The sequence below is a fragment of the Leuciscus leuciscus genome (assembly GCF_965113295.1).
Source record: "Leuciscus leuciscus genome assembly, chromosome: 12".
Lineage (NCBI taxonomy): Eukaryota > Metazoa > Chordata > Actinopteri > Cypriniformes > Leuciscidae > Leuciscus > Leuciscus leuciscus.
Genome location: NC_138736.1, coordinates 18,923,662 through 18,945,822, shown reverse-complemented (window position 1 = coordinate 18,945,822; position 22,161 = coordinate 18,923,662). Strand labels below are relative to the sequence as shown.

General features: G+C 40.6%; 1 protein-coding gene across 2 annotated transcripts; it reads right to left on the bottom strand.

Moving 5' to 3' along the window:
* Positions 1-1,474: 1,474 nt before the first annotated feature.
* On the bottom strand, positions 1,475-21,577 carry ppp1r8a (protein phosphatase 1, regulatory subunit 8a). Of its 2 annotated transcripts, XM_082185518.1 has the most exons (8): positions 21,497-21,523; positions 20,910-20,970; positions 20,502-20,538; positions 20,125-20,278; positions 19,818-20,035; positions 18,457-18,601; positions 8,296-8,360; positions 1,475-3,152 (listed from the first exon to the last, which is right to left on the bottom strand). In XM_082185518.1, the coding sequence occupies exons 5-8, from the start codon at positions 19,962-19,964 to the stop codon at positions 2,787-2,789; spliced, it is 723 nt and encodes a 240-aa protein (XP_082041644.1). In that variant the 5' UTR covers positions 19,965-20,035; positions 20,125-20,278; positions 20,502-20,538; positions 20,910-20,970; positions 21,497-21,523; the 3' UTR covers positions 1,475-2,786. The 2 variants fall into 2 exon arrangements, with proteins under 2 accessions (XP_082041644.1, XP_082041643.1); XM_082185517.1 differs by lacking the exon at positions 20,502-20,538 and having other exon boundaries at positions 21,497-21,577.
* Between the last annotated feature and the right edge of the window lie 584 nt (positions 21,578-22,161).

Genomic DNA, 22,161 nt, shown 5'->3' with positions numbered 1-22,161 from the left:
TTCTTCTTCTTTTTTTCTTTCTTTTTTGTGTTAATATTAAAGGAAAATTGCAGTCTGAATGAATGGATTTAGCTGGTCAAAAACCCGAAAAGATCTTTCCCATTTGCAGCTTTCTCACATCTTGGCATTGGCTGTAGCCTACATGCATTTGTGTGTTGAATGTGAAGCCCATAGACAGCTTTGTCACACATTACCCTCTAGTGGACAAACTTCATTACTTATCCTCTCTACATTGAAGGCTTTTGTGGATTTCAAACAATGGAAAACTGTTCATCACTCATCCCGAAGAGTGTCAAATTACTCAATAATTGCGAAAATTGAAAAGTAGGCTATTTAATACCTTAAGCTTGTTAAAATCTGCAATTACATTCTCTAAGTGATCAGAGGTTTATGATTTTTGATTAGGTGGGTAAAAAATCCCAGAGATTTCAACCATCAGATTAGAGATTTTAGATTTATAATCAGAATATACAGACCCGGTTTGACTTGGGACAGTTTTCTACACCATCCACACCCATTGTACAATGTTGGTGAATTTCTGCTATATGTAATATTTTCATGTATTGTTTTTTATTATTATAATTTGCTAATGAGTGAACAGCTTGTAACGAAACAAAAAAACAAGACCATCCTCGACTTCCTAGGGTTGTCTATGATGACGTTTTTGCCTAGAAAATCAAAAGTATGTGCATGAGCTCCTGAGAACCTCCTTCATTCTGACACACAAAACTTATACAATGTTCAGGATAATGCCAAAAGAGCTATTCTGTACCGTAATGTTGTGTCATGCAAATAAAGGGGATTAATTCAAACTATAGTCTCACATAGCCATATCTAGTATCAAATATACAGTAACTATCATTTTAATTTCCTAATCTGTCATAATGATGCCAGTAAACCGCAGAGCTTGTGCAAACGTATCCGCATCGCTATAATCAGATGCTTTCTTGACTGCTGCTTTCTTTTAAAGGAATAGTTCACCAAAAATGTTTAATTATGTCATCATTTAGGCTACTCACCCTCAACTTGTTCCAAACCTGTATGTGTTTCTTTCTTCTGCTCAACACAAAAGAAAAATACGGGTAACCAAACAGTTGATGGGACCCATTGACTTCCATAGTATAGAACAAATATGCAAGTCAATGAATGGGGCCCATCAACTGTTCGGTTACCGACATTCTTCAAAATATCTTCTTTTGTGTTCATGCTTGGAACAACTTGAGGATGAGTAAATGATAACAGAATTTTCTTTCTTTTTTTTACTTGGCTGGTTGCATAAACTCGTTTGTCATCAACTTTTTTTTTAAGTCAGTTACTTAAAAATGCAAATTGGTCTAATTTGACATAAAAAAGTAAGACTGATTGCCACATAGCTAACTGTTAGTTGGTCATACTAGATGACAAGGGTTTCTGAATTCTACATAGAGCCCCTTGAAGGAGGAGGAGAAAAGAACCCGCCTATTATCAAAGCATGTTAAGGGCAAGGAATACTGTTTATTAGACAAATAATCCAACAATAACAGGAATTCCTTTCATCTTTTCATGTTTAGTCTTTTTCATCTGTGCTTTTCACTCAAGTCCATCACATTCAGATATAAAAAATATATATAAAAAACGTTAAACAAAAGTTCACATTACAAGGCAACTCCCAGCGTTTAGACACAAATCGCCTGTTCTCTCTTTGTCAGTTTGATGTTGAGTTTGTATTTCTCTCTATAAGTCAATGTATACACAGCTTCAGTATTCTGAACCATTTCATAAAAAATGTCCTATTTGTAATACAATCTGCCTCATGATAACAGTGAAACAGATTAAACACTTTGCTCAAACGGACAGACTTAATTCCCATAGCTTTACATTTCATAATGTAACATTTGGTTTGTACGTCAAATACGTTCAGTTGCAAATTCTGTGGCACGTTTGTGCAGGGAATAAGCTCTTATAGGCTTTAAAAAAAAAGCAAAATTTATGTATTAAATACATGTCATTAAAACGCTCGTCTCTACTGAATCTGGTCCAAGCTTTCCTACTAAATTAGATTTCTTTAAATTTTTTTGAAAGAAATTTCTTATGCTCAGCAAGACACTAAATTTAATTGATCAAATACACTAAACGTAGTTATAATTGTAATAATATTTCACAGTACTGTTACTATTTTCAATGTATTTTTGATCAAATAAATGCCTTGGTAAGCATAAGAGACTTCTTTCAAAAGCAATTTAAAAAAAAACGTAATCATTCCAAACTTTTGACTGGTTGTGTTGTACATTGACATGTTGGCCAGGATTACCATTAAGCCTTAAAAAAAAACATATCCGGGTTATTACATTTAGCATGAAGTAAATTAAATTAAAACCATTAAGATTTCTTTGCATTACAAAATGTCATAATTAAACATTTTCTCCAAACATCCTCACTAATGTGTTTAAACATCATGGTAGTTTTTGGTGAACTTCCATTTTGATAAATTATATACAATTTAATTTAAAGGAATTTTTTCCTTCCAATTGTGGGTTAGAATTATAACTAAATATTTCTTTGTGACATTCCCTCTCCCCAACAGATACAATCAGAGTTTATAGTGTCAACTTCAGACGCCACACCATGAGTAACCCTCATAGTAATGCCTCAACCAGTCACAGGTAGAATTATGTATTTGAAGTATGTATCAGAAATGTTGCAAGTATAAAGTTTGGAACCAATAACTTCAAATGAACTCCAAGATGTAATCTTCAAATCTGTCATTTGTTGGTTGTGTTTATCCTGTTGAGTAGCGAAACGGCATGTTAAATCAGCAGGGAGGGGGTGGGCTTTTTGCCAGGCCACGCCTCCTTGGCATATTTTTTCTTGCGAGGCTCGTTGAGTGGCTCGGCAGAATAGGGTCCAGGAGCAGGGGTGGGGTTCAACATAGCGGGGGGCTGCACTGTTGTGGGCGAGATATCCACCTCTGGCGCGGGGTTGGGGAAGGGCAAAGGCATCCCACCCATGATGGCAGATGCCCCTCCTCCCTGACCTCCGCCCCCTTGTCCGCCTGCCTCGTGACTGGTGGGCGGCAGGTCGCCGTAGAGCCCAGCACTGAGGGGGAAGTTCTGTAACCGACGTGCTACGCTTTCGTCCAATCCCAGCGTGCTGTGGCTTTCCAGTTTCTTTTTCTGCGGTACAGAAGAAAAAAAAAATCTTTAAAGGGGTGGTTGATTATGATTTCACTTTTTTAATTGTAGTTAGTGTGTAATATTGCTGTTTGAACATAAACAATATCTGCAAAGTTACGACGCTCAACGGAAAGTTTATTTTACAGTAGTGTTGTCACGGTACCAAAATTTCAGTATTCGGTACCGATACCAGTGAAAATCCACGGTTCTCGGTACCAATTTCGGTACCAAAGCCTAATTTAGATTAAATTTACATAATTATATTAAAGTGTATATCACAAAGATGGAAACTGTAGTATTAAAGACACTTTACAATAAGATTCCATTTGTTAGATAACATTAGATAAAATGACCTAACAAAAAAAACAATAGTTATATACTGTCGCAATCATTCTCCTTTAGGGGTTAATTTAAAAATAAATTTTTAAAATCAAAAGTTAACATTATTTCTGTTAACATTATTTAATGCACAATGAATGAAGTGAACAAACATGACCAATCAAGTGTTTTGTATTAAATAACATTCACAAACGTTAATTAATGTTGTAAAAATATATTGTTCACTCAATGTGTTATGTTAGATAACGCATTAAGTGATGTTAATGAATGGTATCTTATTGTAGCATTACCAAACTATACAGGAGATAAAATATGTTTTATTTGACTTGACTATACTTTTATTTAATCCAAAACTGTATTCATATTTATCTTTAAAAGGGCTTTTTAAACCTGCTAAGAGTTATCCAGCCAAGAATAAGACTAGAACTGCTTTTCTGACGGACTGATATTAATGACGGCTTTTTATTTCTCATCTCCATAAATATATCTAGTAGTAAAGCTAATGCAAGGGTTAGAAATCAATTAATAGGCCTATGTCACGCTTCCTCGTCGTCATGGAGAGCGCAGTTCGCACAAGCGTTTGTACTCCCGTGGCGTCTGTCGTTGCTATGCATCCATGAACGCACATGGAAAAGCGAGCGGCCGCTTCTATTATGAGCGCGCTTGCCGCGCGCCATTTGAAATAACCATAGACAGTATAAGAAATAACGTATCTGCACGCGCAAAAACATCAGCACCACATCAGCAGCAGCACCGCCGATCGCCATCAGCGCTTTTATGAAGAGGACGCAACTGCACGCGCTTCGGGCATGCACGCGCATCAAGTACCGGGTTTGAGAAAACCTGGTACCGTGACGTTAAAAAAAAATTAGTACCGACTTGGTACCGAAGTACCGGGTCTTTTGACAACACTATTTTACAGAAATCGCTTTTTAAGGACTACAACAAACGGCTGGTAGGGACTACAACGAGCTTCTTCATGGGTTGGTGACATCACTAACCCTAAAATGTACATAAACCCCACCTCGGGGAGCGCGATTTATAGATTATGACAGTTAACTCCACATCAGCTACCTAAATTCATCAACTAACCATTCTGAAACCATTCTATTTCATTCTACATGTTGTCGCTTCTTGAGTCTCTCCATCTTTGTATAATGAACATAAAATACTAAACGTTTTTGAAATATTCAGTGCGTGTCTGTGTGAAGTAATCGGAGCTGCTAACACACAGGAGCTCTTGAAGCTCCGCCTTCTGTGTCGGGAGCAGCAGCTCATTTGCATTTAAAGGGACGCATACAAAAACGGCGCAAAAAAAAATCTGTGGGCAGGGCTCTACAGTGCGCCCATTTCACTCGCACATGCAAGTAAATATTTCGGCGTGCGAACGTGAAAAAAATATTTGGGCGCACTCGTGCGAGTGACACAGCATTTTTCTATAGAAACAGCTGCAAATACATCATCATGAGGAGGGGCAGAGTAGGACACTATATTACCGGGAGATCAGTTATTTAGGCCTAAATCTATCAGAGCATATGAGCGGAGTGGAGCGGTGAGAATCTCCGCTCATCGCTCACGGAACTGTTCACCCCTCCGCTTCCCCGCTCAAAGCTACATCAGGCCGCTCCGCTCATTATCGCTCAGCGCTCAACGCAGTTTGCTTCGCGCTCCACTCAAATCGCCCCCCGCTCGCTCCAAAAAAAGGAAAAAAATCTACATGTATATCACTTGTAGCGGTCCCCAACCTTTTTTGCGTCACGGACCGGTTTAATATCAGACAATATTTTCACGGACCGGCCAAGGTGTGGCGGATAAATACAACAAAATAAAATGATACGAATGGCATAAAAAAATGGGGTATTTTTTTTAAATAGCCTATAATAATAAACGTGAATCCAATGTGTAGGCCATACTAGCAACTTTATTAGCAGCGTCCTCTAACATCGCGCCTAAAGACAACTGAGAAAGTCTGAACACAAACAAAATGCCCCCAAAAGAAAAAAAATCTCCATGTTTTCGGTGCTGATGCGTTCATGTAACATGTTTGGCCTAAGGGTGGCACTGCCAATAACGCACCTAAAAGCTGTCACAACGAACCGGCAAAATTAATGATTATGTATATGTAAAATATAGCAGGAGACATTTTAATTGTTTACTAATAAACCATTTTTTTTATGTCTGTGTCGGCTGGAAAGATGCTGACTCGCGATCTTCGCAGTATTCAGTCCCTCCAGAAAAACGCGGAGTTTTTTAGTGATTGTTGCGGGCAAAAATCCTTGATTATGCGGCAAGATTTCTTAAAAAATGCGATGGAATATGCGGGATATTTATGCAATTTTATGCGATGAAATTGCGGGAACTTGCAAAAATTGCGGGAACTTGCGAAAATTGCGGGAACTTGCGAAAACTGCAGTTTGATGAAAAAGAGAAAAAAAAAGTGATTGCCCAACACCAATTACATTAATAGTGTAATAAATGTCTTCATTTTAGTTTGAATGGGAAAGACGAGGTGTAGGCTATTCACCCTGCTTAGGGGGATGCGATCAAAGCCTGGAGTGGAGCAAAAGCATGTTCCTCTCTCCACTCTAAGCGTTCTTTTATCACTCCGCTCATGATCCACTCCGGGTTTTCCAGTCCCGCTCACGGAAAAACTGCTCCATGTTCACTCATTTTTAAGAAAGTTACAGAAAACAACTTCTACAAACAATTTTAATTTGCCAACATTTGATAATAATAAATAAAAGTGCATGACGTGCAAATCAGATAACAATCAAGTGCAATAAACATGTTTTGTCAGGGCATCACTCCCGAACCAGCATCAACACTCCATTTTCAACATCTGCTTAACTTACTCCTTCACACCACAGACACGTCTTTTTGCCTTCTGTGTCTGACGTGATTTAACTTCTCCCCAGTTGTTCCATGAAAACATGCAAAGCACGGCCTGCGGTGTAAGATACGACCGGATTTTTGTGAAATAGGCCTATCGCGGGGTTTGCAGCTTTTCAACGATGTCGCGTAATTACGTCACTTCATAACGTTCCCATGGCAACAGGGGAAATGGCTGCGCTTGTGTGAAGTAAACCCAACATTTGTCAACTTTCTGCTGACTTTTTGCAACGAAAATGCGGGGATTATGAAATCATGCAAGCCCGCATATTTTGCACGCGGAAATCTGCAATTTATGCGGCAAAAGTGCGGCGTATTTAAAAAAATGCGCCCCCCGCATAAATATGCGGACTTTGGCTGATTATGCATGGAATCATGCGATCGCATAATCGCGTTTTTCTGGAGGGACTGAGTATTGAACGCCCCAGAGAGAAATGCACATTTCATACGGATTACATAAGAGAGCAGTCTGTTTTCTTTCGTTTTGAATTGTTCTGTTTAAAAGTAGACATTTCAAGCTTTATATATGTCTCAGGTCTGTCAGGCAAGTAGGCTATACGCTGAGTTTCGGTTCATTTATGAGACAAACTCCAGGTTCACCCGCCGGCGCCTTCATGTCGTGATTATCTATTTTCTAATATATTTACTTATTTATTAAATCCAGACAATTGGTTGATGAAACATTGATCAAAATTAAGATACAATTAATACAAAACGAAATTAAATTCAAAGACAGGCTTTGTGCTTTCTGTTTGAGGTCTCAGTGAAAGTTTTAAAGCAGTCTTTTAGTGCCGCTTTCAGAGCGCTCATGTCTGTAACGGAGAACTGTCTCATCTGTAAAAAAATGTATTTATATATTTATATATTTAAATACATTTCTAAATAAATGCGACTTAAGGGGGTCGCACACCGGACGCGCAGCGCCACGTCTTTTAAATTCGAACACACTATTCTCTATGAGAGTACACACACCGACGGCGCCTTTCGGCGTCTGTCCGCGGCGGCTCAGGACCGTGTTCAAAATCCTGATATCCAAAATTTTATATTAAATTTACATGTATGTGTCTCAAATCGTAGTTAATGTATATACAGACTTCACCCTGTGCTGCAATATACATTTAGTTTTATATTTATTTACAGAAATCAGAAAATTGCTGATGTTATCGGATTTTCAGGTGAGAGTTGTCCTAGACGTGGCGCAGCGCGGCACTGAGCTGCGCGTCCGGTGTGCGGCCGCCGCGACTTAGGCTATGCCTATATATGTTTTTTTCTTCTTCATGGCGCATTTTTTGACTGATGCGTGCGTGGCGTGAGCGGAGCGGAATTGGAGCGGGAAATAGGGCGACGCTCCGTCCTTTTGAAATTGCCGCTCTGCGCTCTGTCCAAGATCCGCCCGCTCGCGCTCCCCGCTCGCTCCACTCCGCTCACATGCTCTATAATGATAAACTTATACAACAAAAATGACTGTGCCCCCAAATATTTGTCTGTGCTCCTAAATTTTTTTATTTAGGCGCACCAGTGCTCCTTGTTCAAAAAGTAAGTGTAGAGCCCTGGTGGGGTATTTTGAGCTAAAACGTCACATTCACACTCTGGGGGCATCAGAGACTTATTTAACATCTTCTGAAAAGGGCATTATAAGACCCCTTTAACAGCCCTAAGTAGCATGAAAAGAAAAGAAGCTATTGTAAAGAAAGACAAAGGCCTAAAGGCATCCAAAGATATGAGATATATATGACGAGTGAGACTATGAGGAAGCCTTTTAGAAGCCATTACTCCCGCATTATGCAATTTCCTGATTGCGAGCCATGCAACAAACAACTTAAATTGAATTGAGAGAACGGCTGTTCGCAAATCCATTAAAATCAATGATGACAAGCTAAAACAACGAGGCAAACCAGCAGGCCAATGATTGTACCTTAATAGGAACAACAGCTGTCTGCACCATGTTTCTGAAGCGTCCTACAGAAGGGTCCACATCCTCTGTGGAAAGAGAAGAGCTTTTTAACAAAAGTCAGAACATGAAAAAAAAAATGAGAGAAGAGAGCATATAAAGACTTATATAAAATCATATAAAGTCATATAAAATCATATAAAGTCATATAAAGACTCATATAAAGTCATTCAAAAAAAAAAGAACAAAAAAAAAAAGATTAAAGTCGAAATATTTTGAGAATAAAGTCGTAATATTTTGAGAATAAAGTCGAAATTACGAGTCTTCCATAGAAGCTTTGAACAAAAGGAAATTCTACGGGTACTAATCTACCAACATGGCATTACCATTTGTCTTAGGATTTTACAAAATATACTGCACTGTAATAGACTTTATAGGCAAAAAAAAAAAAAAACTTTTCAGACTGGATGTAGCCAGCTTTTTATCTGAGGAAACCACGGGATCTGGCCAAATGATTGGATACAGAATGATGCACTTAAAATGTATCCAGAAAGGATTTACAGTGAAGAGGGAGACAGTACGGTTATTGTTAAGTATTCTCGATCCAGATGGCGTTGCCTATAGACGAGCATGAAGTACCAAATCCTGTGATTTCCTCAGATATAAAGCTGGCTCCCTCCATCCAGTCTGAAAAGTGTTTTCGCCTGTAAAGTCTATTCTGGCGCAGTCTATTTTGTAAAATCCTAAGACAAATCTAAGTCAAGTCACCTTCATTTATATAGCGCTTTTAACAATATAGATTGTTTCAGTTTTTTTTAAGGTAGATTAGCACCTGTAGAATTTCATTTTGTTGAAAGCCCAGATTGTCACGAACTGAGCCGTGACGTGCTCACGAGACAGCAGCCAGCCAAACGCCGGCGCTAACATTCAAGCTGTCTTGCCGCTATTCTCCGTGTCATATCACTGTCATTGCCGTTTGCTGTTCTTTTACTGGCACTATTTACAATGTCATTTTACCACAGTTTGCCATAAATGCCAGCTAGCATGCAGTGTTGTTTGGGGTGCAGGGAAAGGCCTACCGGCATTCTTAAATAGCAAATGTTTGTGCATGATCCCAAGCATATATTACACGAACTATACATTGTCATTTTATCGCCCATCTGTATTAACGTCTTTTGGTATCAAGTAATGAAAATATACACACTGGCTGTCAAACTTCTTATTTATTTAGTTAAAGCTTTGTAATTACAACAATGTATACACTTAACCCAGCACCGTCCAGATCTCCGGTTCAACTTCCTGGTTTCGCGGGGGGAAGCCGAGGGGATGTGCCACTGGGTTGAAATAGAGGGGTTTCGCGGGTGATGGGTGGGAGAAACCATTATTGCAGGGGTGTTTGTGTGTTTATTACTTGTATGGGTTTTTCTCTACAAATGTGATTTTGATTTATTATTTAATTATTTTCATGTGATTACATGGATGATTGTTTTGTTAGCAATGGGGCAATCTAGTGGGTGGGGCTACGGCTAGTTTAAGGCTGTATTAGGCCCCATGGCCTCAGTAGCAGAAAGGCTGTGCAGAGAGAAAGATCTGTGGCATAGTAATGCTGGTTGGTAAAGTGTGCAGGGTCTTGAGAGACGTAGCCTGGCAACTTAATGCCTATTTATTTTCTTTATGAACAGTTTTTGTTTTGCATTTTTTTGACTATCCTGACACTGTAAATATTTGCACGTCTTGAAAATATAAAGAAAAAAAATAAACAAGAGGCTTTCTAAAAAACGTGCATCTTCCCTGACTCCGCCATCGGTCATTTTGCCACATTTGGTGTCAGAAGTGGGATAAGGAGTCAGGCGGAGGGGAAGATTTACAACAAGCCAAGATGTCCACCAGAAGGGAGAAGAAGAAGGCGGAGGAAGAGCGATAGGGGGCGACACTGAGCATACGGAGACCACTCCAGATCCCGCCACAGCTGATCCTGCTATCAACCGGATGGCAAGGATGTTCGAATCCTTTATGGAGGTGCAACGGGCCAGAGATGAGCGGCTGGAGAAGGAGTCGTCCAGGCAAGCCTATCAGTTCCAAGTCCTCACCCATCAGGTGACTCAGCTACAGCTGGATGTGGAGGTAACTCGGGAACGGAGGACCATTCCGCTTCCAACGGACCTACAGGAGCCTACGCCTGAGCCCCCATCAACCCCCAGCCGTCGGCCTAGAAGCTATGAACCAAAGATGGCTAAGCTGGAAGACTCGGATAACATCGAGCACTACCTAACCACCATTGAGCGGCTCGCAACAGTCTTTGACTGGCCAGAGGAGGATTGGGCCCTTCATCTCATTCCGCTCCTGACTGGCAAGGCCCGGAGTGCGTTTGTAGCTATGGATTCGGAGAGCACTTTGGACTATGACCTTTTAAAGGAGGCAGTGCTAAAAAAATATGAGATCAACTCGGAGACTTACCGCCTGCAGTTTAGAGCCTTGGAGACCAGGCCGGAGGAGACGCCACAAGAGCTTTACGTCCGGCTGAAGGATCTCTTCTGCAACTGGGTCAAGTACGACCGGAGCAGCAAAGAGGATCTCATGGAACTTATCGTGCTGGAACAGTATCTCAGAGTACTCTATCCAGAGGTGAAGACCTGGGTCAAGGAGCACAACCCAGCGACTGCAGCTGAGGCTGCCAAACTGGTGGAGAACTTTGTGGCAGCACACAGAGGCCCCAGGAGCTACCGTTATGCTGGAATGCTGGACAGACAAGCCCGGGGTAAGTCTGTGGGTGCTGGTAGAGGAGTTGGTTTTGAAGCTACCCCTAGTCACAATGGAAACGCCCTGTCCCTTCCCCCAGATAGTGGCAAGCTGCAAGGCGTATCATGTTTTAATTGTGGTAGGGAAGGTCATAAGAGCCCCTCTTGCCCCCTCAGGAAGTCTAAGTACACCCACCTGTGTTATGTTCCCAATCCCACCCCACCTTTTAAGACCCAGCAGAATAGGGACCCTGTTGTTACCATCGAGCTTAATGGCAAGCTGGTCACAGCTCTCCTAGACACAGGCTGTTCACAGACATTGGTGCAAGCTGAACTAATTCCCTAGGAGTTCAAGAACTTTAATGACAAGCTTACTGTCTTTTGTGTTCATGATGATCAAAGCGAGCACAACACAGCGGATGTTTATGTTAAGAGTGTGTGGTCAGACATTCCTACTTAGAGTAGGACTAGTCCCAAAACACCCCTATCCAGCGTTGTTGGGGCAGGATCTTCCTGTACTGCCAGAGCTAGTGAGCAAGATTGCTTGGTGTGGGGTAGTCACTAGAGCTATGGCCAGGGAGCAACACCAGGAAAACCTGTCCGAATTGCCTTATCATGGAGAGGATATTCCAGTACCGCCCACATACACTAGGGAAGAGAGGTGTGAGAGGCGCAGACAAAGGGTTGGAGAGATTTTAGAACATTCTCACATACAGCCAGAGGCAGATGTTGATGTCCCTAGTTTGTCTGAGGAGGACATAACTTTTAAGGTTGATCTGGCTAAAGAGCAGAGGGCAGACCCCACCCTGAGCCCCTTGTTTAAGAAAGCAGAGGATGGTTTTTGTTTTGTTCCTGCACTTGGGAAGGAAGGGTACATTTTGCAGAACAACCTACTTTATAGGCAGAGTGAGGAAGGACTTCAGCTAGTGGTGCCCCACAAATTCAGAAAAGAGGTGCTAGAGCTAGGTCACACTATACCGTGGGCTGGACACTTAGCTTATATGAAAACACTGCAGAGAATAGGCAAGCATTTTTATTGGCCAGCGCTATTTGGAGAAGTGAAGAGCTTTTGTAAGTCCTGTCCCCAGTGCCAGCTATCGGGAGGCAAAGGCCTTGCCCATGCCCCTTTAATCCCCTTACCTGTTGTGGACACTCCCTTTCAACGGATAGGAATAGACATAGTTGGACCCCTGGAGAGGAGCAAGTCAGGGAACAGATTCATTTTGGTTATATGTGACTATGCAACCAGATATCCAGAAGCGTTTCCAATGAGAGAGGTCACTTCTAAGAAGGTTGCTACGGCCATGTTGCACCTGTTCTCTCCCGGGTAGGGATTCCCCGTGAGGTCCTAACAGATCAGGGCCCCAACTTTATGAGCAAAATCCTCCGACAAGTGTATGATCTGTTAGGGATAAAAAGAATCAGAACCACTCCTTATCACCCACAGACAGATGGACTAGTTGAGCGGTTCAACCTGACCCTGGTGAACATGCTCAGGAAGTTCGTGGATGACACTGGAAAGGACTGGGACCAGTGGCTACCTTACCTGCTGTTCGCATACAGGGAGGTCCCTCAGGCATCAACAGGATTCTCTCCCTTCGAGCTTCTGTATGCACATCAGGTTCGAGGTCCATTGGATGTTTTAAAGGAGACCTGGGAAGGAGAGACCTCAGGCAAGACAGACATCATCTCCTATGTCCTGAAGATGAGGGAGAAGCTTGTAGCGGCAACGGCAATGGCTCAGGAGAACTTATGGAAGGCGCAAGGTCGGCAGAAGGCGTGGTATGATCGGTCAGCCCGTACACACTCTTTCCAGCCTGGTGAGAAGGTCCTGCTGTTGTTGCCAAGCTCAGACAACAAGCTGCTTGCAAAATGGCAGGGGCCCTATTCTGTGACCAAGAAGATGGGACAGGTGACCTACGAGGTCCACATGCCAGACCGGCGCAGGAAACATCCGGTCTTCCACGTCAATATGCTAAAGAAGTGGAGTGAGAGGCCGGAGCCAGCAGTGTCTGCAATGCTAATCCGGGCGGTTGAGGAGGAGGAGGAGTACAGCGAGCAGTACTTGCCTGGCCGTGACGAGAAGAGCAAGCTGGATCTGAGTCATCTGTCAGAGGCTCGACAGCGTGAGCTCAGCCACTTCTTACCTGAAGACCTCTTTGTGGAGCGACCAGGACGGACAGTGGTGGTGGAGCACCGGATTGTGCTGAAGGACGAGCAGCCAGTGAGACAATCTTCCTACCGGGTACCAGAACGCCTGCTACTGGTCCTGAAGGAGGAGCTGTACATGATGTTACAGCTTGGGGCGATTGAGCCTTCCTTCAGTGAGTGGAGCAGCCCAATCATCTTGGTTCCTAAAAAGGACGGTGGCCTTCGGTTCTGCCTGGATTTCAGGAAAGTCAACACCCAGGCCAAGTTTGATCCTTACCCGAGGCCGAGGATTGATGACTTGGTGGAACGTTTGGGTAAGGCCAAGTTCCTGACTACCCTTGACCTCTGCAAAGGTTACTGGCAGGTGCCTTTGTCAAAGGAGAGCAAAGAGCTGACGGCCTTCAGAACGCCGTTTTGTCATTTTCAGTTTACCGTGCTTCCATTTGGGTTGCATGGAGCGCCAGCCACATTCCAGCGCCTTATGGATAGAGTCCTCAGGGGGACGGAGGGCTTTGCCGCCGCCTACCTTGATGACATCGTCATCTATAGTGCAAGCTGGGTGGAACATTTGCGTCATCTACAGCATGTCCTCTCCTTGGTGAAGGAGGCGGGCCTGACAATCCACCCAAAGAAATGTGCCTTGGCTAAAGAAGAGACTTCCTACCTTGGCTTTGTGCTAGGCCGAGGTGTCATCCGCCCGCAAGTAGGGAAGGTGGAGGCCATCATGGCTGCAGAGCGACCAACCACCAAGAAACAGGTGCGTTCCTTTTTAGGGCTGGTGGGTTGGTACCGACGCTTTATTGCAAACGTTTCTGAGAAAGCGGTGGTGTTGACTGAGCTGACCCGCAAATGTCAGCCAAATAAGGTTGATTGGACTGAGGAGTGTGAGGCAGCTTTTAAAGACTTGAAGGGCTCCTTGTGCAAGGAGCCTGTGCTCCTCAGCCCAGACTTTGAGAAACTTTTCACGGTGCAGACCGATGCCTCGGAGAGAGGGTTGGGGGCTGTTCTGTTGCAGGGGGACAGTGGACAACTCCAACCGGTGGCCTACATTAGCCGTAAGCTGCTGCCAAGGGAATGTAACTACTCCACGGTGGAGAAAGAGTGCCTAGCAATTAAGTGGGCATTGGACTCCTTCAGATACTATTTGCTTGGGAGCAAATTTGTCCTGGAGACTGATCACCGAGCATTGTCTTGGCTTGGACAAATGAGGGATTCTAATGCAAGGATCACACGGTGGTTCTTGGCAGTTCAGCCATTTGACTTTGACGTTTTGTACAGGGCTGGAAAAATGAACTGTACAGCGGACTTCCTGTCTAGGATGCCACAGGGGGCATCTCCAGAAGGGGGGGGGGGAAATGTCACGAACTGAGCCGTGACGTGCTCACGAGACAGCAGCCAGCCAAACGCCGGCGCTAACATTCAAGCTGTCTTGCCGCTATTCTCCGTGTCATATCACTGTCATTGCCGTTTGCTGTTCTTTTACTGGTGCACTATTTACAATGTCATTTTACCACAGTTTGCCATAAATGCCAGCTAGCATGCAGTGTTGTTTGGGGTGCAGGGAAAGGCCTACCGGCATTCTTAAATAGCAAATGTTTGTGCATGATCCCAAGCATATATTACACGAACTATACATTGTCATTTTATCGCCCATCTGTATTAATGTCTTTTGGTATCAAGTAATGAAAATATACACACTGGCTGTCAAACTTCTTATTTATTTAGTTAAAGCTTTGTAATTACAACAATGTATACACTTAACCCAGCACCGTCCCGATCTCCGGTTCAACTTCCTGGTTTCGCGGGGGGAAGCCGAGGGGATGTGCCACTGGGTTGAAATAGAGGGGTTTTGCGGGTGATGGGTGGGAGAAACCATTATTGCAGGGGTGTTTTTGTGTTTATTACTTGTATGGGTTTTTCTCTACAAATGTGATTTTGGTGGGGGAGAAACGTTTGGTATGTGTTTGTTTATTTGTTGTTTGCTTGTTTGATTTATTATTTAATTATTTTCATGTGATTACATGGATGATTGTTTTGTTAGCAATGGGGCAATCTAGTGGGTGGGGCTACGGCTAGTTTAAGGCTGTATTAGGCCCCATGGCCTCAGTAGCAGAAAGGCTGTGCAGAGAGAAAGATCTGTGGCATAGTAATGCTGGTTGGTAAAGTGTGCAGGGTCTTGAGAGACGTAGCCTGGCAACTTGATGCCTATTTATTTTCTTTATGAACTAGTTTTTGTTTTGCATTTTTTTGACTATCCTGACACTGTAAATATTTGCACGTCTTGAAAATATAAAGAAAAAAAATAAACAAGAGGCTTTCTAGAAAACTTGCATCTTCCCTGACTCCGCCATCGGTCATTTTGCCACACAGATAAAAGTAAAAAGCTACTATTATGTTTAGATCCATGCCAGAGGCAGTTCGACTTCACAAGCGCATTAAAAAAAAAAAAAAAAAAAAAAAAAACCTTTTACGGAAGACAGTATTCTCTTAATGTTTCGACTTTGATCTCGAAATATTTTGACTTTACTCTCGAAATGCTATGTGTATTCTCGTCATTGTCGATTTTTTTTTGCGGTTCAGGGGTTCCATAGTGGTGGACAGTAATTTAGTATTTTTTACTTTGTTATTGTGCTTAAGTACATTTTGCAAGTATCTGTACTTTATAGGATCATTTTTATTTTGGGAAACTTTTACTTTACTACATTCTAAAGCAAAATATACTTTTTGTTCCTACATTTCACAAAAACATGTCGCTCCTTATTTTGAACTGAAGATATCGTTTCTCACTCATAGATGCGATAGCAGTGTATGGGTAAATCTGTTTATCATATAAACAAATCTTGTTTCTTCTGAAAATTTGGACTAACCCGCTCAGTTCATATGGATTAGTTTTATGATCTCTTTATAAACTTTTTGAAGCATCAAAGTGGTAGTTGCGTATACTACCAATGGAGGTACAGAAATCTCTCCAATTTTATTAAAAAAATCTTAATTTGTGTTCCGAGGATGAACGAGAGTCTTTCAGGTTTGGAACGACATGACATGTCATCTTTTGGGTGAACTAACCCTTTAAATCGGTTTGCTAATCACACCTAATGATTCATTTGTGAATTGGACCAATCCGATTGCATTTGTTCTTGAGTCAACAACTCAAATGATCAGGTCAGAGTGAGTTTCCAGTTAACAATTCATTGAATTCACATCAGACTAAAAATTAAGAACCCTATATAGTGCCCACACGACTATTGGCGCAAAAAGTAAGTTACTAATGCAAAATTTTAAGATTATTTATTGTAAATGAAAATAATATTTAGTTAAGTTTGTGAACTAAACCTGCTGTAAAATAGCGAGCTGATTAAGGACATTTGTGTATCACTGTCTGAATGGGGTGGGTTTTAGGAAAAATTAACATAACATTAACGCAAATTAATGTTCATGCATCTTCCCTGCTTCTGTAGTATTTTCAAATTATATACAACTAGTATTTGCATAGCATTCTTCTTAAAATTAATTTTTGTAATTCTTCTTAAAAAACACATTTTGCCCTCTGATTATTATTTTATTAATAAACATTTTATCAAGATACCTTGATTTATTTTAAATATTGATCTTTTTTCCCCCTAAAATTATAAATGCAGGGTCCCCGCGGATCCTTAAAAAGTCTTAAAAGGTCTTAAATTAGATTTTTTAAATTTAAGGCCATAAAAAGTCTTAAAAATATATATTTTTTAAAAAAATTCTTATTTTTACTTATGAAAGGTCTTAAATTTTAGATGACACTTTGACTTAGACTTATCTAAATGCTTTCGAAATTAAAACTATCTAATTAGCGTAGGCCTACTTATTTATTTTTTTATTCTATCTTTGTGGATTTGCTTGTTCACGTGACAATTCGCGTCACTTACGGCAGCATATTAGCCTACGTCTGTCTCCTGCACGCGAGAGGAGAGAAGAAAACGAGTAAATGTCAGTTCAGTTCATTCTTTATGTGCTTAGGAGTGTGCGATATTGTCTATGAACTATGATGATATTGTAATCATTGCTTTAATTATGTACGAGGCACTGCGAGTGCGAGCTGTCATCGCGTTTCTCTCATGCTTACTTTCATTGCGTGATGTGTCAGTGCAGTTATAGATGTGCCCAAATTAGTTTTTGTCTTATATTTATATCATATTAAGTTGTCATATTAGAATATCACATGAGCAAGAGTGCCATTTTCCTGTGCATAATTGCAAATGTGCTATTTATTTTATACAACAGTTAAACTTTTTGGACACAATATTGTCAATTTTCACTTTATATTGCCGACGAGAATTTCATAATGAAGCCAACAGACAGCGATGATTTTTTGTTTTTGTTTCACTGAAATACGCGTTTTGAACGAATCTTTTTAGCGATTCAATGAACAATCACTTGTTTTTCTGAATGAATCAGCCGTTTGAACAAATCGGTTGAATAAATGACTCCAACAACTCGCTTATTCTTGCCGCCACCTACTGGTGGTTTTAGTTTCAAATTTAAAGTATCCTTTAATTAAAACGTCAAAATTATAAATCATTTCATATTTAAATATTGAATAGCTTTATTTATGCAATTGTAAATGAAGTGTAAATATAGTAGGCTAATGCCAGTTTTGATGCCGCTTCTGTGTCACCTCTGCACTGCAAGGATGGATTTTAATTTAATGATTTAATTTGACATTGATACTGTGTTATTCTAATATAATTGAATCTGAATGTTAGAATTTGACATAAAAGGTGATGCATACCTCTAAATACGTTTAGAAACAATGTCTATATGTAGGTGAAAATGCCCCTGGAAATCAATTTAAGGTGGCAAATATTGCCCCTTAATAAAAATGTTAATTTCGGTCACTACTGTGAACTGACCACTGCATAGAATATAAAAAATATAAATATCGTGGGTTTATGTCAACAACAGGCCTAAACCAGCCAGGGTACCAGTACAAAAACACAATCAGTAAAATATCGTCTAATTTTTATCAACAAAACTTTGAAAATATCGAGACATATTTTTGTCAATATTGCACACCCCTAATGTACGGTATTAATTTTGATTTCTTCAGGTCTTAAAAAGGTCTTAAAAAGCCTTAAATTTGACTTTAAAAATTGTGCAGATACCCTGAAATGTCTTTAATGTCATTTTAGCTCAATTTAATGCATTCTTATTGAATAAAAGTATTAATTTTCTTCCTAAAAAAAATTCTTACTGAGCCCAAACTTTTGAACAACAATCTACATTTATATTTAAATTCTATGAGTGGCTGTTTGTGTACCTGGGTTTATGATCTCCTCTTCTTCACTAAAAGACACTCGTGAGCTTCTCCTTTTCCTCTTAGGTCTCTGGATCTCCAGGTTTCCTTCCTCAATGGTGAGTGTAGAAATGCGTTTGTTATGAGCCGTGTTGAATTCAGTCAGGTTCTGTGGGGGGGGGGGGGGGGGGGGGGGGGGGGAGATTCAGAAAACTAGGAATTAACCACATGACACTCCAATGACACTTCTATATTTTGCATCAAGTGTGATACATATGGGATTTCACGTGAACACATTTAACATGCAATGACAAATATCTGATTAAACTAACACACTGTCTGATTTTCATTTGCATGAATGTATCTACAACATCAGTATAGACATGTTGTACTTTGAACGTACAATACATACATTAGACCTGCATGATTCTGGATACATTGAGAAAAATTATTTTCTTTTTAAATAGAAATCAGGATTCTGAATAGACAACTAAGCAAATATTTAAAATATATATTTTACTCTTTCCCCACCATTGACGGAATTTTCCGGCTTTCCATGTTTTCACTGTTATATGGTAGGGGACGCTATTACACATCTTCTGAAAGAGTACTGAATCTCCTAATCAAGTCAAATTCAATCAATTAATTTGCTGCTCTGATTGCACTCACTATGCACAAATACACTGTACACTCACTCTCGCTTGCATCCAAGGTAAATCATCAGCACTTTTAACAGAAGCATTTTGCACAGTCGTAGGGAATACTGGGTAATTACCGGATGTCACTAAGGATTGTGGGATTTGTAGTTTGTTCGATACCTCATGCATTTAATGGGCTCATTGGGCTGACCTGCATAGGTTACTGATTCCATTGTTTTTAGGGGCCCAAGGACCGAAGGTACTGATAATCTCCTTCTTCTATCTGTATTCTGCCAGTAGGTGGCGCTATAAAAAGGCAATTTACATTTTGGATCATAACTTTTTAACCATAAGGGTTAGAAACAAAATTATTTTAAGAGAGACAGAATCCTCGAGTCATATCTCCGATTTTATTTTCGTCGTCATTGACTAAAATGTACGTGCATTTACTTTACTTCCTAAGCAAGTATTCGCCTGAGTTCGAGTTGCATTTACATTTATGCGAACCGCGCCACAGTTCCAGTGCAACCGAAACACAGACCACCTCCAACAGGCGTATTCTACAGATAGACTACAGATATTCGGTACACTGGTGTGTTTTCACATGACTAGTTTTTCATGCCCCGTCTCAAACTAAAGTGCCAGTGTGAAAACACCCAAAAAGTAATTAATAACAGTCTGACCACTAAAGAGCATAATTTACCATGAGGTCAGCTGTATGTGACTCATTCACACAGACACACACACCTCCAGCTCTGTCTCTTCCTCTGGCAGTCCCAGCAATCCCTTCAGCTCCTCATCCTCCACTCCTTTACTGTCTCCAGTAGCCGAGCTGCTCTGTGTCTGAGGCTTCTCTCTCAGCGTGTACACTCGTGTGGACGCCCCAAACGACATGGTCGAGTCGATGGGCACCTGCTGAGGTTTGTTGGGCTCAAGGCGAATTCTGCCCAGAAATGTGCCATGGGCTAAACAAGGATAAATCAAGGTAAGATGAAAGCTAAACAATTCTGTTGAGAATTTGTTACATTTGTGTCTTCTGCGGAGCTGCACTCACTGCTGTTGAGGTCGATTAGAAAGACCCTCTTAAGGTGTCTGTGGTAGACCAGCGCCGCATGGACACGCGAGCATGACTGGTGGTCTATTGTAAAATCACATTGGTCAGGGTTCCTCCCAAACAGATAGAACTTCTTCTCATCAATAATCAACTTCTGCAGATGACAAGAAGGATATATAGTCTGGGTTATTAAGACATATAAGAATATGACACCAACAATATTCAAATGAGTTTGACACAAAAGTATTAATACCGTTATTATGGGGTCAGCGTTCATTTATCTTCAAATAAAAGTTCAAATTGATAGTACAGCCAATTTCAGAGAGGGCTGATAGTTAACCCAAAAAAATTAAAATAATCTGTCATCATTTACTCACCTTCTTGTCATTCCAAACCAGATTTACTTACTTTCTTCTGTGGAACACAAAATAAGATATTTTGAAGCATGTTGGTAACCAAACAGTTTTCTCAAAATGTCTTCTTTTATGTTTCACAGAAAAAAAGTGAGTAATACAGTTTTGAAACAACATGAAGGTGAGTAAATGATGACAGATTTTTTTCACTTTAAGCATTTATAAGTTTAACACAATATTCACCAATGAATTTCCATGACTTTTCCAAAAGTGTGACTACTACACATTTCCATGCTTGTTGGAACCTTGTTCATTTTCCAAAACTTACTGACTCAGCAAAAAACATTTATATAATGTGAAAACAAGCCCACCACGTCAAAGTTCAAGGGTTATAATAATAATTTCCATTATACTCCGTTAAAACAGTCTTACCTCTACTAATTTGTCTCCTTTAACCACATCCAGATGGAGTCCAGGTGGAGGTTTTCCTGCCCTGAGGTTATATTTAATTTAATAAACAATCAATGGGACAAAATTAATTCATTCTCTAATCTCTTAGAACTTTCATATTAACGGTTTAATTTATATATGCTCTATGCACAAATGCATGAGTGCATTTTATTTGTAAGATTTATGTACTATATATCTTGAAAAAAATATTATATTAAAGTAGAATAAAAGCAGATTAGCCTGCTTGATGCGACCTATGAACTTTATTCAACACTAAACACCGGAATCGCCAATGCATCACTAGATCACATCCCTGGATTTATATACCATAAATCAGTCATAAAAGAGAGATCAAATATTTTAATAGGCTATATTTTAATGCATTCATGCTGAGTGGTTTGATATGCTGCTGTGTATTGAGTTACTGTCCGCGCCTGTATGATCATATAGGAGTGAGTTGCATTGTTTTTATTTATGCAGTCATAATTTACACATCCGCTCCACAAACATGCATGCATGCATGTTTTTATTTTAATTTCAATAACGATGTAATTAGTTTCTCATCTCACCATGACGGGCAGTCAAAGGCAGCTGTGTTTGTGCTTGCATTCACCGCCATTTTGCACAGTCGCGGGGAATACTGGGTAATTACCGGATGTCGCTAAGGATTGTGGGAATTGTAGTTCGTTCGATACCTTATGCGGTTAATGGGCTCATTGGGCTGACCTTCATAGGTTACCGATTCCATTGTTTTTAGGGGCCCACGCACCGAAGGTAGGCTACTGATAATCTTCTTCTGCTTCCTGTATTCTGCCAGTAGGTGGCGCTTTACATTTTGTAAAGCTTTATATTAAATAAGGCAATTTACATTTTGGATCATAACTTTGGAACCATAAGGGCTGGAAACAAAATGATTGTAGGCCTACAGCCATAATCCTTGAGCCATTCCTTCTATTTTATTTCTGGCAACAAAATGTTCACGTCATTTTGAATGTTCCTAAAAATCAGTTCAAAGCTCCTCCATGGCCGTTGGTCCGATCTTCCCCAAAATAGGCACACAGCAGCTGCAGCTTGGGACGGTGCCGGCAAAAAAGTATCAAAAATATTTTGATTTGCTGAAGCATTGCAAAGTTATTTAACTGCCAAGGCAATGCCCATTTTTACGAGCTGACCTACAGCTGCTGAATGCAATGTCCAAGCTTATTAAACTTGACACACTATCCACATTTCACAG